Raw genomic sequence first — 13677 nt, 5'->3', positions numbered from 1 at the left:
TTTTATCTTTTATAAAAGAAGCTATATATAGATGATGTCAGATATTCCGCGATTAATTAAACATTGTTTAAATCCTGAATGGGTTAAACTTCAATTTAAAAATGAAGATTGTGAATTATTAAATGAATATGAAAGCCAAAATAAGCTAATGAGGTATAAATATAATGATAAAGAATATTTAATTTCATGGAATCAATGGAGTCATAATCAAAGACCTCATAAACGAGAAGAAGAAATTGAAAATAATGAAATGGAAATCATTGATGACATTAAAGAGGATGGAATTCCTAAATTTTGTAGAAAAACCTTTAGAACTAAGTTAGGAGCATATAAACGTAGAGTATTAAATCCTGAATATCTTAAACATTTATTTAAAAAGGAAGACTGTGAATTATTAAACGTTAATGATTATGAAAATGCAAAATCAAAACTGAGATATAAATATATTGGAAGTGATGAAAGATGTAAAGATAAAGATAAAGTTTATACAGTTTCATATAATAACTGGCACACGTTAGGGATTAGAAAACATTTAGGAGATTATGGTAAAAGTTCTGAATTCTTTAAATCTAGTATATACGAGAGAGTAAAAGAAATTAGATATAATTATCATTCATGAATGAAAAATAAACTTTAAAAATTCATGTCTTACATTTATGAATAATTTATTTTTATTTTGTATGAAACCAATTTTAAAAATTCATGTCTTACATTTTTTGAATAATTTATTTTTTTAATTCGTATGAAAATGAGTGGATCAAGATTCGTAACCGTCAATCAATTAATGGATGTTCTTTCACCAATTCTTGAAAATGTTAAACAAGTAGATGTTTATTTCGATGATTATGTAGAAAGTATATATTATAAAGGTAAGTTTAATATTAAACCTATTGCTTTTGCATTTGATAATAAATTAATTGAAAATGCAAAAATTTGGGAATTAATTCCAGATATTGAATTTATAACAAATATTAATGATAAATGGTTTAAACGAATTTCAACCACAAAAGTTCTTTGTAAATTAATGATCAAAACTGAGGAAAAAGAATTTAACGGGTTTAAATATCATCCAAATAAAGTTTCAGAACTAGAAAATGAAAAACTTCAGAAAAAATTAAACGATAGACTTTCAAATGATCGTATTGAAAAAATAAATAAACTAGCAGAAGTTGCATTTAATAATGAAATATTTGATGAATATAACCTTGAACTCAGTGATGGACTTTAAGTCCTGGGCACTTTGTGCCTTGAGCTTTAAGGACCCGGGCTCAACGAGTCATGATTTATGAAATCAATAATTTGATTTATTCGCTCTTCAATAATTTCTATTCTTTTTGTTAAATCATCAATTTTCATTAATGAGGTGATTCTTGATTGAGGAATAGATTTTAAACTAACAACACCTTTTATTTTTGAAATTTTGAATCCATGACCCTCCGGGTCTTGGACTCTGTCCTCAACTTTAAACATTTTATTCAATTTACATGTTGTCAATTCTTCAAATAATTTTTTATTATTAGCATAATAGTCATTAAATTCATCAACAGATGAAAAAATTTTTATTTCAGTAATTGGTTTAACAACGTTTATTTTTTGTTGAACATTTTCACTTTCATTTATTTCTTCCTCCTCTGTTTCATTTATTTTTAAAATCGGTTTCATTTATCATTAAATAAAAAATTAGAATATAAGTGATGAAATATATTTTTTAATTAATATTAAATCAGAGATGGCGGCAGGATTCTTTAAAAAATTATGGGAAGGAATTAAGAAAGCTGCAAGTTGGGTTCATCAAAAGATTATTAAACCCGTTGCAAACTTTTTGGCACCAGTAGCGAAAACGGCAGGAACTATCATAGGAGGAGTATTAGGTGCTAAAGCAGGTAATCCGGCGATGGGAGCACAAGCAGGTAACGCAGTTGGTGGAATTGCTGAAGGAATACTTAATAAAATAGGGGTAGATAGTGGAAAAATAAATAAATATTATTTTTATCTTAGTATCGGTTGTAGTCGACGATAAACCTTATCTCCTTTATTTAATACTTCCCTTACCGGAACATTAGGTGCTATTTGTTCAGCAACGTCACTAATTGCTTCTTTATTCTTAAATATCCAATTTGCTCCTTTCTTAATCCCTTCCCAAACTTTATGCGCTCCTCTTTTTACTTTATCCCACAGTTTCTTAAAGAATCCTGCAGCCATAGTTGATTATTTCATTAAAATTAAAAATTCATTTTCATCTTTTAATTTTGATTTTTTATTTAATAATAAATGACGACTAACTATTTAGTGCCAAACACTAAACCGATTAATGGAAATGTATTTCATTCATTCGAAAAGATAAATGAAATATTCGCAAAGAATGACGGTAGAAGATATTATAGAGAACTTGAAAGTTCATGCTATGACTCTGATGCTCCATATTTTGATGATAAACAAACTCATTTAAGAATTACAAATCCGGCTCATGATGTGAACCAATTAGGTGACACATATATTAAACGCAAAGTTAAAGCAACTCTAGTTTCAAATAAAGCTTTCACATGTGATGCCGCTTTTAAATGCATGCGTTTATTCGTTGGTTATAAATCATCAAATCAAAGCTTTAAGCAATTAGAAGTAGAAACCGAAAGAGGTGATGCTGGTTATCTTCAGATGGATTGCGCCCGTGAATCTTTCGCATTTGCAACATATAAACCAAAATCAGAAAGGAAAGTTAAAAAGTTTGTTCATTCGTTATATAATAATGTTCAAAAATATGATAACTCAGTATGTGGTAAATATATTGACCCTTCAGAAGTTTTCAAGAAAGCAAATGAAGAAGTTGATGTCACTTTTGATATGATTATTCCGGTAAATGATTTGTTAGCATTTCAGGCGTTCGATGATTATCCTAAATCATTTGGTGAAATCATTCTTAAATATTATGTTTTCAGGGATACTTTAGTATTTTGTCAGGTTGACCCGTTAAGAGTTGCTGATTTACAAAATTACGTTTATGAAAAGATAACTGATGAAAATTATGAAAAGATTATGAATCATGTTTATAAATATGATCGCAAATTCCAACAAATCGGACTTCCTGCCAAATTAATTACAAGCTTAGCCGCTACATCTGCTGACGCAACAGTTGAAGACGTTATTATTTCATGCACAAAGATGGAAGTTTTAGAGGATAAATGCATTACACCAGGATACGGTTTAATTGAAGAATCAGTTAAAGCAATACCACGTTTATTTAGTAAGGAAGATCCATTCATGATTCCAGCTCAACATATTGACGTTCGTTCACTAAATGGAGGTTGCATCACTCCTGAAGGTATTAGCTCAGATTTCTCATACGCTCTTCATAATGTTACAGATGTTGTGTTAACATTTCCGAAGAATGCAATGCAAAGAACGGTTTTAGAAAATCCAATGCTTCGAGGTCTTCAGGTCACTATAGATTCCAGAAACTTCCCCGATCAAGCGATGACCACAGTGGGTGACATATTCTTTACACGTATGCTTCAAGCTTCTGATTTAGATGGAGTGAATGAATGCACAGAAGAATACGAGGACTCATTAACTAGACCACTGAATGATGAATGGCACCCATTAGCTAGAACATGGAAAGACCAAACTTCATTCTTATGCACTATTCCAGTTCAACGTGATGGAGCGGGTATATTCTTTGATGGATTAGAAACTTTCAACTCACAAGTTACAGTACAAGTGAAAGCTTATCCAATCATTCAGGGTGAAAATGACACTTACTGTTCAAAAGTGACAAATCCTCCTCAGGTTTGGTTTACTAGGACTACATATTGGACATGGACACCGGATGAAGGTTTGAAATATCATCCAACAGGTACACCACCGCAGTATAGAAGTTCATATGATGAAATATTGATGAATAGAAATGTTTAAAATTATAAATTTATTTTTGATTAAATGGATTTAAATTCATCCACCCCTTATGAAGAATTAGCAGGAGTATATAATACATACGTAGATGATATGATTAATGAAGCATTGAGTGATAATAGAAATGCTCTATCTAAGGAAAAATTAATGAAAATTCCATATTCTGAATGTTACTTAAATTCAATCACTGCAGCAATTGGTAAACAAAATAAAGGTAAAACATTAACGATATTAAAACAAATTATCATTATTGCTAACACTTCACCCTATTCACATGTGTTAATTTATATCAACCGTTCAGGTTCACCTTCAGATGATACATTTGAATCTTTAAAGCATTTAATCAAAATTCCAATTATTTATTTATCACAAGAAGAAGCAGAAGATTATTTAAAAAACTTTGTAATGTATAAAGAATTATATAATACAATCAAGAAGCAAGGATTAGAGGATAAAATTATTGATAAACAACGGGATGAATTATTTGAAACACTTTCTATTTCAAATTTTGATAGAGAATTTTTGCATTCACTCATTTTTCTAGATGATGCGGTGAAATCAAAACTAATAACTAATGAGAAATCATATTTTAATCAATTATTAACTCAATGTCGACACATTCAGTGTTCATTCTTCATGGCTGTTCAATACTTTAAAGCATTAAGCACAAACATTAAATCAAACCTGTCCACCCTTTTCATTTTCAGTGGTTTTAGTCGTCAACAGTTGAACGTTATGCTTTATCAAGTGAATTTACCAATGAGCATTAATGAACTTTACACACAATATCAACAATTAGGAGAACATGGAAAAATAATAGTTGATTTAAATAAAGGTTCCATTAAATTCGAATAACTTTTTATAATTAATTTTTATTTTTTATTTATAATTAAACATGACAGAAATTGCAAATCTTCTACAGGTTCCATTAAAACAAGGAACAAACAAAAAGGGTGCATATAATAGAACTATGAAAGTTCCAGACGGAATGAAAGAATTAGTCCACATTGTTGCCGGTCTTCAAAAGGATGTTAAACAAATGAGAAACGTTTTAACATTACCAGAAGCTCAAGCATATGCCAAACGTCACGGACCAAATTGGGAAGCACACGAAGCAGACATTACGGGTCCAAATGGAAAACCTGATGGAATAAATGAAGTTTTCGTTACTGATGGTCAAGGAAATATTAAAGTCATAAATGGGTATAAATTAACAATGACGGATTATCCTAAACGTAAAGCATATAATGAACATTATCCTATGCAATTTGATGAAAATGGAAAAGCTGTTAAACAATACATTGGAGAAGGTGAAAATGGTCCAATTAATTCATACCGTCATAATCCATATTCTTACTTCAATGAAGAATTAAATGCTATTGAAGAGGGACCGGATGGATTACCACGATATTCTAACCAGTTTGATGGTCAATATGCAAATTTAAGACCTGAAATTCCAGCTAAGAAATTCTTTAAAGTTGCTTTATTCGATCCAGTTTTCGCAAATGTTAAAGATGAACTTAAACAGCAATTCCAACCAATTATAGTAGCAAGAATTGCATCAGGTGCTTTATCTCAAGCATTCAAAGATTTAATTAAGAAACCATTATATCAGCAACGAGGTTTAACTTATGATTTAGTTAAGGAATCAGATAAAAGAAAATTTGAGAAATCAGATGATTATAAGAATGCAATTAATGAATATATTCGGTCTATTAATTTCGATGAAAATGCTAAAAATCAACTTCATGAACAAATACAGGAAATAATAGATTCAAAAGTTCCAGCAAAATAAAAGTTTAAATATATTTTTTTATTCGAATATAAATGAGAAGACGTTTCACTAGTCAAAAGAACACTAACGCAAAAGCAGAGATTACGGTTGGTTATAACGTAAATGATGATAAATCACGAATTATTCAAAATGTTAAAGTTAATGTTAGTCCTGAATTAACAAGGTCAGCAACTCAACCAAATTTATTAACTCGTGACTTACCGAAGAATGAGGAGAATGAAGAAAACCGTGAGAATGGAGACCCAATCATTTTATCTGAACCTGGTAAAGAACCTGTTGAAATTCCCACTTATCCAACATACCCCCCACCTCTTTCATCAAACATCGAGAACCCAGGAATCTACGATTACAGTCGCAATGCGCCATATAAAATAGACATTAATTCTGAATTAATGAAAATTTACCGTGATATCATAACTGATAATTATGATTCAATAATAAATTTAATTGACCAATCCGGTTTAATTATTTTACCTTATGAATCATTAATTCACATTATCGCCATTCTTTGTGATGTTCAAGATTCAGACGTGAAGATTCAATTTTTCATAGATGATGAGGTTTCATGCTGCGGAACAGTTGCAAAAATAAATCCTATAAAGGATATTAGCACAATTAAGATATCAAAGAACGGAACAACAACTGAACTTCATTTAACATATAATGATATTTATAATAAAATAGTTGATGAATATAAAATATCACTTGAAAAATTCTTTGTTAAGGCTATTTAATATTCAAGCATTAACATTATCGAATAATAATCCTTTGAATCATAATCGATAATAATTGACCTTTCACCAGTTTCTATCGTTTGTTTTATTTCTTTTTGTTCCCCTATCCGGATCGGTCATTGTAATTGTTTTTGTTATAGTATCAGCTTTATCTTTAACTTCAATCTTTTTTCCATCGGGATATTTAAACCAAAATTCCAAAAATTCGATATTGTCAATCTGTTCATATTTTAATCTATCAATTACATTTTTAATACCATCTGAAAATCTTATGAAATGGTCATTATATGGGTTTGATTGAACTAAATTTGAATGAAGTGAAATATAACCTGATGATGAATATGACATCGACTCATATTTTCTGAAAACACTAAAATTTATAACATGAATGAATTTCTTATTCGTTGAATTTATGAATTCTTGAGGTAATCTTATTCTAGTTTTATTTATCACTGGAAAATAACGCTTTACCATATTTTTAATCGTAATAAAAAAATGTCAATTATCAATATTATTTCGAATAATAACTGTGAATTAAATTTAACAGTTAGCGGAATTTATAATGTTACTCTCGTTTCTGTGAGTGGTAAATTTAATCCCATTCTTTTAGACCCTTCAGATTATATATCATTTATTAAAGATGACCATGAGCCGCATAGCGGCGGGGTCGTAGACCTAAAAACGTATGATATGTATATAAATAATGTGATAACGAAATGGGATATTAACATGATTTTAAGTTATTTAAATGAATCATTTATCGTATGGTATGAAGAAAATTTTAAATCAAAACCTGATAAACTTTTTGAACTTGATGAAATAAATAACCTTATTAAATTTCCGCTGAAAATTAAATTTTGTACTCCTCGTCTTCGTTCATTGTTGGGGATATTAAATTTTGAAAAAGATGTTGGGGATGTTTTGTATTCTGACACTGGTTCTAATTTCATTTTAATCAAATGTGATAAAGTTAATACCCCAATGAGATTTTCACATCAAACATTAGACCCTAACTCTTACCCATCAATACAAAACATTTTATCCATCAACTTAAACATATTTTCTTTATCATATCCGTTTCAATTATCCGGGAATTCATTTATTCTTCATTCAAAAGATTTATCAAATATTAAATTTAGAATAACTGACCTATTTGATTGTGATTTAGAATTTATGAATGAAATATTATGGCAATTTCAAATAGAAAAAATAGCTGATGAGATAACAGATTAAATATTTATTTTTAAATCGTAATAAATGATTAAACAACAGCAACCACAGACCATTACATACGCCATATATGCATATAATTCAAAGACGGCAGAACAAACGCAAATGTTGAAATATGGAGATTTGGAGATAGTATTGAAAAATGACCATTTCGAATTCGTTTGCAAAGGTGGTGCAGTGATATCAAATATAAAAGAAATTTTATTTATGAATTCAAAAATTAAAGGAATAACGGATGATATAACATCAATTCCACCAGAAGAACAAAGATATTACGCATTAAATGCATTTCCTAAAGTTTTGAAGATTGGAAGATTTAATTTAAATGAGGAATTCATAAAAGGTTTCCTAAATGACATAATGAAGAAAGCAGATAAGGAATATGTTAACGATGAGTTAGCAAAGAAGGCAGATAAGGAATATGTTAACGATGAGTTAGCAAAGAAAGCAGATAAGGAATATGTTAACGATGAGTTAGCAAAGAAAGCAGATATATCATTTGTTAACGATGAGTTAGCAAAGAAGGCAGATAAGGAATATGTTAACGATGAGTTAGCAAAGAAAGCAGATAAGGAATATGTTAATGAAAAAGATAATGAAATTATAGAAAGGGTTGAATGGTATCATGAACGGACATCGAAGATTCTTAAAACTAAAGCTGATACAGGATGGGTTTCAGAATGTTTAGACCTTAAAGCAGATATATCATTTGTTAACGATGAGTTAGGGAAGAAAGCAGATAAGGAATATGTTAACGATGAGTTAGGGAAGAAAGCAGATAAGGAATATGTTAACGATGAGTTAGGGAAGAAAGCAGATAAGGAATATGTTAACGATGAGTTAGCAAAGAAGGCAGATAAGGAATATGTTAACGATGAGTTAGCAAAGAAAGCAGATAAGGAATATGTTAACGATGAGTTAGCAAAGAAGGCAGATAAGGAATATGTTAACGATGAGTTAGCAAAGAAGGCAGATAAGGAATATGTTAACGATGAGTTAGCAAAGAAAGCAGATAAGGAATATGTTAACGATGAGTTAGCAAAGAAGGCAGATAAGGAATATGTTAACGATGAGTTAGGGAAGAAAGCAGATATATCATTTGTTAACGAAATATACCAAAGTTTAGTTGGAACAAAAAATATTGAAACTATTGTTGGCGACTTTTCTGTCAATGAAGAAAACAAATATTTTAGATGGGAGTTTGTACAGTCCTTAAGAAATGGTATACGGTATAAACTCATTCCGAAAAATAACAATGAAATGTATGTAGGCTATATAAAGAATAATGGCACACAAGTTAAAGTTCCATTAGACAACAACTGCTACTTAAACTTATATGGAGACGAACAAAAGAAATATTTAAGAGTTTATGAAATGACGGATATGACATTGTCTAACGTAGCTCCAGCACCGTATTATTATGACTATGGTGTTGACGCACATGTAGACCCAAAAAAGCAAACATTATATTTAGATTATTATAGATATAAAAGATATAATGCAATAGAAAAAACGAGAATAGTATACTATTATGAAGATGACAAAAATAAATATTATAGTCAAGATTTTACATACCCTGAAAACATAAGATTATATTATATAAAAATATTCTGACACAAACCAGAAGAAACCCGAAATAGTTACACTATATTTTAAGTTCAAAAGAGACAATCCTATAATATCTCATATGTTTGATTTAATGAACCCAGTAGGTTCTATTTATACATCTATGGATGTGAGAGGTCCTCAAGCAATGTTTGGTGTTGGTGCATGGGAACAAATAGTCGACAGGTTTTTGTATTGTGCAAACTCTTCAAAGGAAACAGGGGGAAGTAAAACAATTACGGGTGAAAATTTACCTGCACACAGTCACTACATAGATTTAAGCACATCTCAAGCAGGTTGGCATAAGCATAGATATTGGGATTGGTCAGGAATGACAAAAGGTAAAGGATATGATGTTAAAGATGATGTTAAATTTGCCATAAATTGTTACTGGAGTGACACTCAGGGAGAAGGAAACCATACACATCGCGTTTCAGGATATACGCAAACAACGGGACAAAGTAAAGATTACATGCCACCATTTATGACTGTATTCGCATGGTATAGAGTTCAATGAACGCTCAATGTTTGTGAAACAAACTTTAGGAGCTCCAAAAGAGCAAACAGCATAATTTAAATTTTTATTTTAGTATAAATGAAGATTCTACCATATGGTGTTATTGGAAGAGATAAAGATGGAAACCCAATATTTGATCCAAAGTTAAAATTAAAGTTACTGACAAGACAACAACTTGAAAAGTTGCTGAAACCAAAACAGAATGAAAAATGAGAAAATGAGAAAATGAGAAAGAAAAAAAATTTAAATTATGCAATTTTATTTTTATCATAAATGACCAAATTAATTAAGCCAACTATTTCTAAATTAATGATACCAATGAAATCATTTCATGGAGTACTTATCCCAGGTTCTTCACAATTAGCCGGGGCAAGTGTTGTGACTCAAGGTGGAACATTAGCGAATCCATTCAAATTATTAACTAAAGATGAACTTAATAAAATGATGATAAAATAACTGATAACAAAATTTTATTTCACTGCTACCATAAAAACAGGTGAAAAAACAGGTGATATCTCACCTAGCCGCTTTGCGGCTCTGACCCTTTGGGTCTCTTCACCTAAATTATGGGCTTCGCCCTTGCCGCTAGCGGCTTATTTTAGGTTAAAGCTTCCACGAGAGAAAAGATTCCTCATTCGCTAAGGATTCCAAAAATGAAAAAATCATTGATTTCGGCTGAGAAAAAATAGCAAAACCCTTCTTCCACGGGAACAAAGAAATAAAGAAGAAATAAAGAAGAAATAAAGTAAATTTTTTATTTATTCCCGTGGAAGATAGAGCACTTTTATGATACTTTTTATTCACGACAAACAAGACAAATAAAGAAAATAAGAAAATACGGCGCTGTCGCGGTTCGAACCACAGACCTTGACCCCTCCATAACACCACCTTAGACCACTGTGCTACGTAGCCTGTCGACATAAGATTTTATAAATTGCATATTTGACGTAAATTTATTTCCCAGTTATTCAAAAATAATTAATTATTGAATAACCTAAAAACATGAGACTTTGTCTCCGGACTCTTTGAGTCACTTCACGATAAAATAAGTGATAACATTTATTTCCTGTGTTGTTGTCAAAATGTCAAGACCCTCAGGTCTCGTCACACAGTGACTGTTGTCTCAAACTTTAGAACGGACTGAAAGTCCTGAGCTCCAAAAGAGCAAACGGCATAATTTAAATTTTTATTTTTATCATAAATGAATACCCCACAAGCTCAAAATTTACCACGAATCATAACAAGGGAGGAAATGATAAAAATGATGCAAGAACATGTTAAAAATAACAAACCACTAAAATTGAGAAAATGTGGTTATGCGGTAATGATGGAAAGAGAGATGTTGTCGAAGAGGAATAAAAATTAAATTTGGATTGAGTTTAAAAATTCATCTTTATTAAATTCATCTCTTCCAATCAATTTATTTATTCTATTAAATTCTTTTATTTTTGCTTCACTCAGTTTAAGGATTGAACGATAAGTTTCTAATTTTTCGATTATTTCTTTCCTCTCTTTATCGTTTTCAACCCCACCGCATTGTGGCTTCTTTTTGTAATAGCATATTTTTTATTTAATTCTGTTTAGTTTCTTTTTATATTCATCGTCTGGACTCTTGGATGCTTCGTTGTCACTCATTTCTTACGAAATAAAAAAATTAAATATTATTTAAATATAATGGAGTAATAAAATAAATCGGAATTTCTATTAATTTATTGTTAACCTCAACCAATGCATTGCCGTTAATATATCTAACAAATTCAGCTATTGTGTCAAATCTTCGTCTTCTTTTTGTCATTGATTTATCAGTTTTTCCATAATCGAGATGAATCAAAACTTTATCCCCTTGTTTAAAATTCATGAGCCCCGAATTAATTTGTTCACGTTTAACATCATTCAACCTTTCCATTTGCTTTCTAATATATTCCCATTCTTTTGAAATATCATTTTTCATTTCCACCGGTTTCATGTTTATTGTTCTATGCCATGTATTATTGTAATAATATACTAACTGTTGTATGATGGAGTCATGATTTCCATCCCAGTATATCTGACCGTTAACCCCTAACGCATCTCTAAGAGTTCTCATTACCGCATCAACTATTTTATTATGAAACGTATATGGAGAGGATGAAAAGTAAAAATTAATTTGTGGGAAATAATGAGTCATAGCTGCCTGAAATCCTTTATCACCATCACCCCTTATATTATCTACTCTTTCATGATCTAGTAAGTATTGAATAGCTCTTCTTGTTTCCTGTTCTGTTTTCCCTTTCACCGGAATGCAATATAAATATCTGGTGTTAATGTTAATGGCAAATAAATAAGTAACGTTTCCTCTTGAATATTCTAAATGATCGATTTCGTATGAATATGGATATGGTGCAAATGAAGGGCGACTAAATTTTTCCTTTAACGGTTGAATTTTTGGGTCAGTTGGTTTATTTAATATTTTGAAATCCTTTTTAAAATCTTTTTGCTTCTTTAATGTTTGAAATGGATATAATAAAGTGAATGATGAAGGATTAACTGAAGGAGGAGGAGGTACTGTCGTTGGAGGGTTTGGTGTTGCAGGTGGTTTAATTTTATCTGCTTTGATTTTGGATTTCATTCCCCCCTTCATTAATTCTGGATGTATTCTATTCATTTGTTTTAAATATGCTGTATATAAAGGTTTGATATACTTTCCCGCTTCGAGTTTATGTTGAAGGATGAATTCCAAAAGTTGATCTTCATTTAAAAGTCGGGCTGAATATGGTTTAACTAATGAATCATAAATTAAAGCTTGTGCTTCATTTATGGTCTGAAGGACCTGGGCGTTTTGCACCTTTTGTTTTTGTTCCTTTGGTTTTTGCGGCTCAGGATTATATAATTTATATAATTTATATAATTCATCAATATCTTCTTCTGTTAATACTTTATTTTTGAAATCTTTCAATTGTTTAAGTTGTGATTTACTTTTTCCCTTTGAATATTCATTATTTTTAATTTTGTCTTTAATTTTAGAAATTATTTTATCATGATATTTCAAAACTTCATTTTTATAATACGAATAATAATAATCCATATCATCACCCGTTATATTGTTATCATGTTTTTGGAGATATGATTTTAATTCATAATAATTAAGAAAATTTTGATTAAGTACTAAATCATCAATTAAATTTTTTAAATCTACGCTATTCATTTATATAAAAATAAAATAAGTGTTTTAAGGGTGCCCGCCTCTTTGAATCATAGTATCAAAACCATTATTTACGGTTCCTTTTGTCTCTTCTGTGGCATTTTATTAAATAAATGGCATACAACATCCATTTTCACAACATACAGCCTTAGTGTGTGCTCCTGTTAATGCAGTCTTACCGATTGTTAAGCGAGTCATTGACCCGTTTTTAAGTTGTAAATTAATATTCTGACCATCAAATATCACTTTATCATTTATTATATCCAAATAATTTTTAGGTGTTAATTGTTTATTTTGTCGTAAACTAACTCCTTTCATTTTTTGTGCAATCTTTTTAAAATCACTTCCATCAATTGAACCGTTGAATGAAGTATAACACTTAGGACATAAAGCAACCATGTTATCACCTTGTTTCTCAATTGCTAAACCCAATAACTTCTTCTCATGTGCTTTTTCTTCAGCTTTATTCTTTAATTTAGGTTTAAATTTCTCATTAAAACAGAAGAAATCAAAAGGTGCGAATTTGTAAATGTTTTTATCATAAAATTTTTTATCGGTTACAATTGCTTGAAATGCTTGAGTGTTAGGAAGATTTGGGTCGCCAGCGATTGCCCAATAAGATGAATCAGTATCACCTTCAATGAAATGAAAACGATTAACATCCATGCATTTATACATAAAATCATAAATGAAAACCAAATACCAGTAT

The 13677-nt window shown here is 30.2% G+C and overlaps 4 protein-coding genes and 1 pseudogene across 5 annotated transcripts, besides 1 other annotated feature; 3 read left to right on the top strand and 2 right to left on the bottom strand.

Moving 5' to 3' along the window:
- Window positions 1-784: 784 nt before the first annotated feature.
- Window positions 785-1228, top strand: TVAGG3_0409380 (protein of unknown function, DUF4108 family; the record flags this gene model as incomplete). The annotated part of the gene is made up of 1 exon (XM_001319272.1): window positions 785-1228. One exon carries the CDS (start codon window positions 785-787, stop codon window positions 1226-1228), a length of 444 nt encoding a protein of 147 aa, XP_001319307.1.
- A 2108-nt stretch (window positions 1229-3336) lies between these two features.
- Window positions 3337-13677: part of a mobile genetic element that runs on past the window's edge.
- TVAGG3_0409370 (uncharacterized protein) lies at window positions 3934-4761 on the top strand (the record flags this gene model as incomplete). The annotated part of the gene is made up of 1 exon (XM_051233038.1): window positions 3934-4761. The coding sequence occupies one exon, from the start codon at window positions 3934-3936 to the stop codon at window positions 4759-4761; it is 828 nt and encodes a 275-aa protein (XP_051102768.1).
- Window positions 7693-9787, top strand: TVAGG3_0409360 (annotated as a pseudogene). Its single transcript has one exon. A coding segment is annotated over exon 1 (2095 nt).
- Window positions 11442-12971, bottom strand: TVAGG3_0409350 (integrase core domain containing protein family; the record flags this gene model as incomplete). The annotated part of the gene is made up of 1 exon (XM_051233037.1): window positions 11442-12971. The coding sequence occupies one exon, from the start codon at window positions 12969-12971 to the stop codon at window positions 11442-11444; it is 1530 nt and encodes a 509-aa protein (XP_051102767.1).
- On the bottom strand, window positions 13074-13646 carry TVAGG3_0409340 (uncharacterized protein; the record flags this gene model as incomplete). The annotated part of the gene is made up of 1 exon (XM_051233036.1): window positions 13074-13646. The coding sequence occupies one exon, from the start codon at window positions 13644-13646 to the stop codon at window positions 13074-13076; it is 573 nt and encodes a 190-aa protein (XP_051102766.1).

This window comes from Trichomonas vaginalis, chromosome V (genome assembly GCF_026262505.1).
Source record: "Trichomonas vaginalis G3 chromosome V, whole genome shotgun sequence".
Lineage (NCBI taxonomy): Eukaryota > Parabasalia > Trichomonadida > Trichomonadidae > Trichomonas > Trichomonas vaginalis.
Note: the sequence above shows the minus strand (reverse complement) of the source record. Positions and strands in the feature narration are given on the sequence as shown.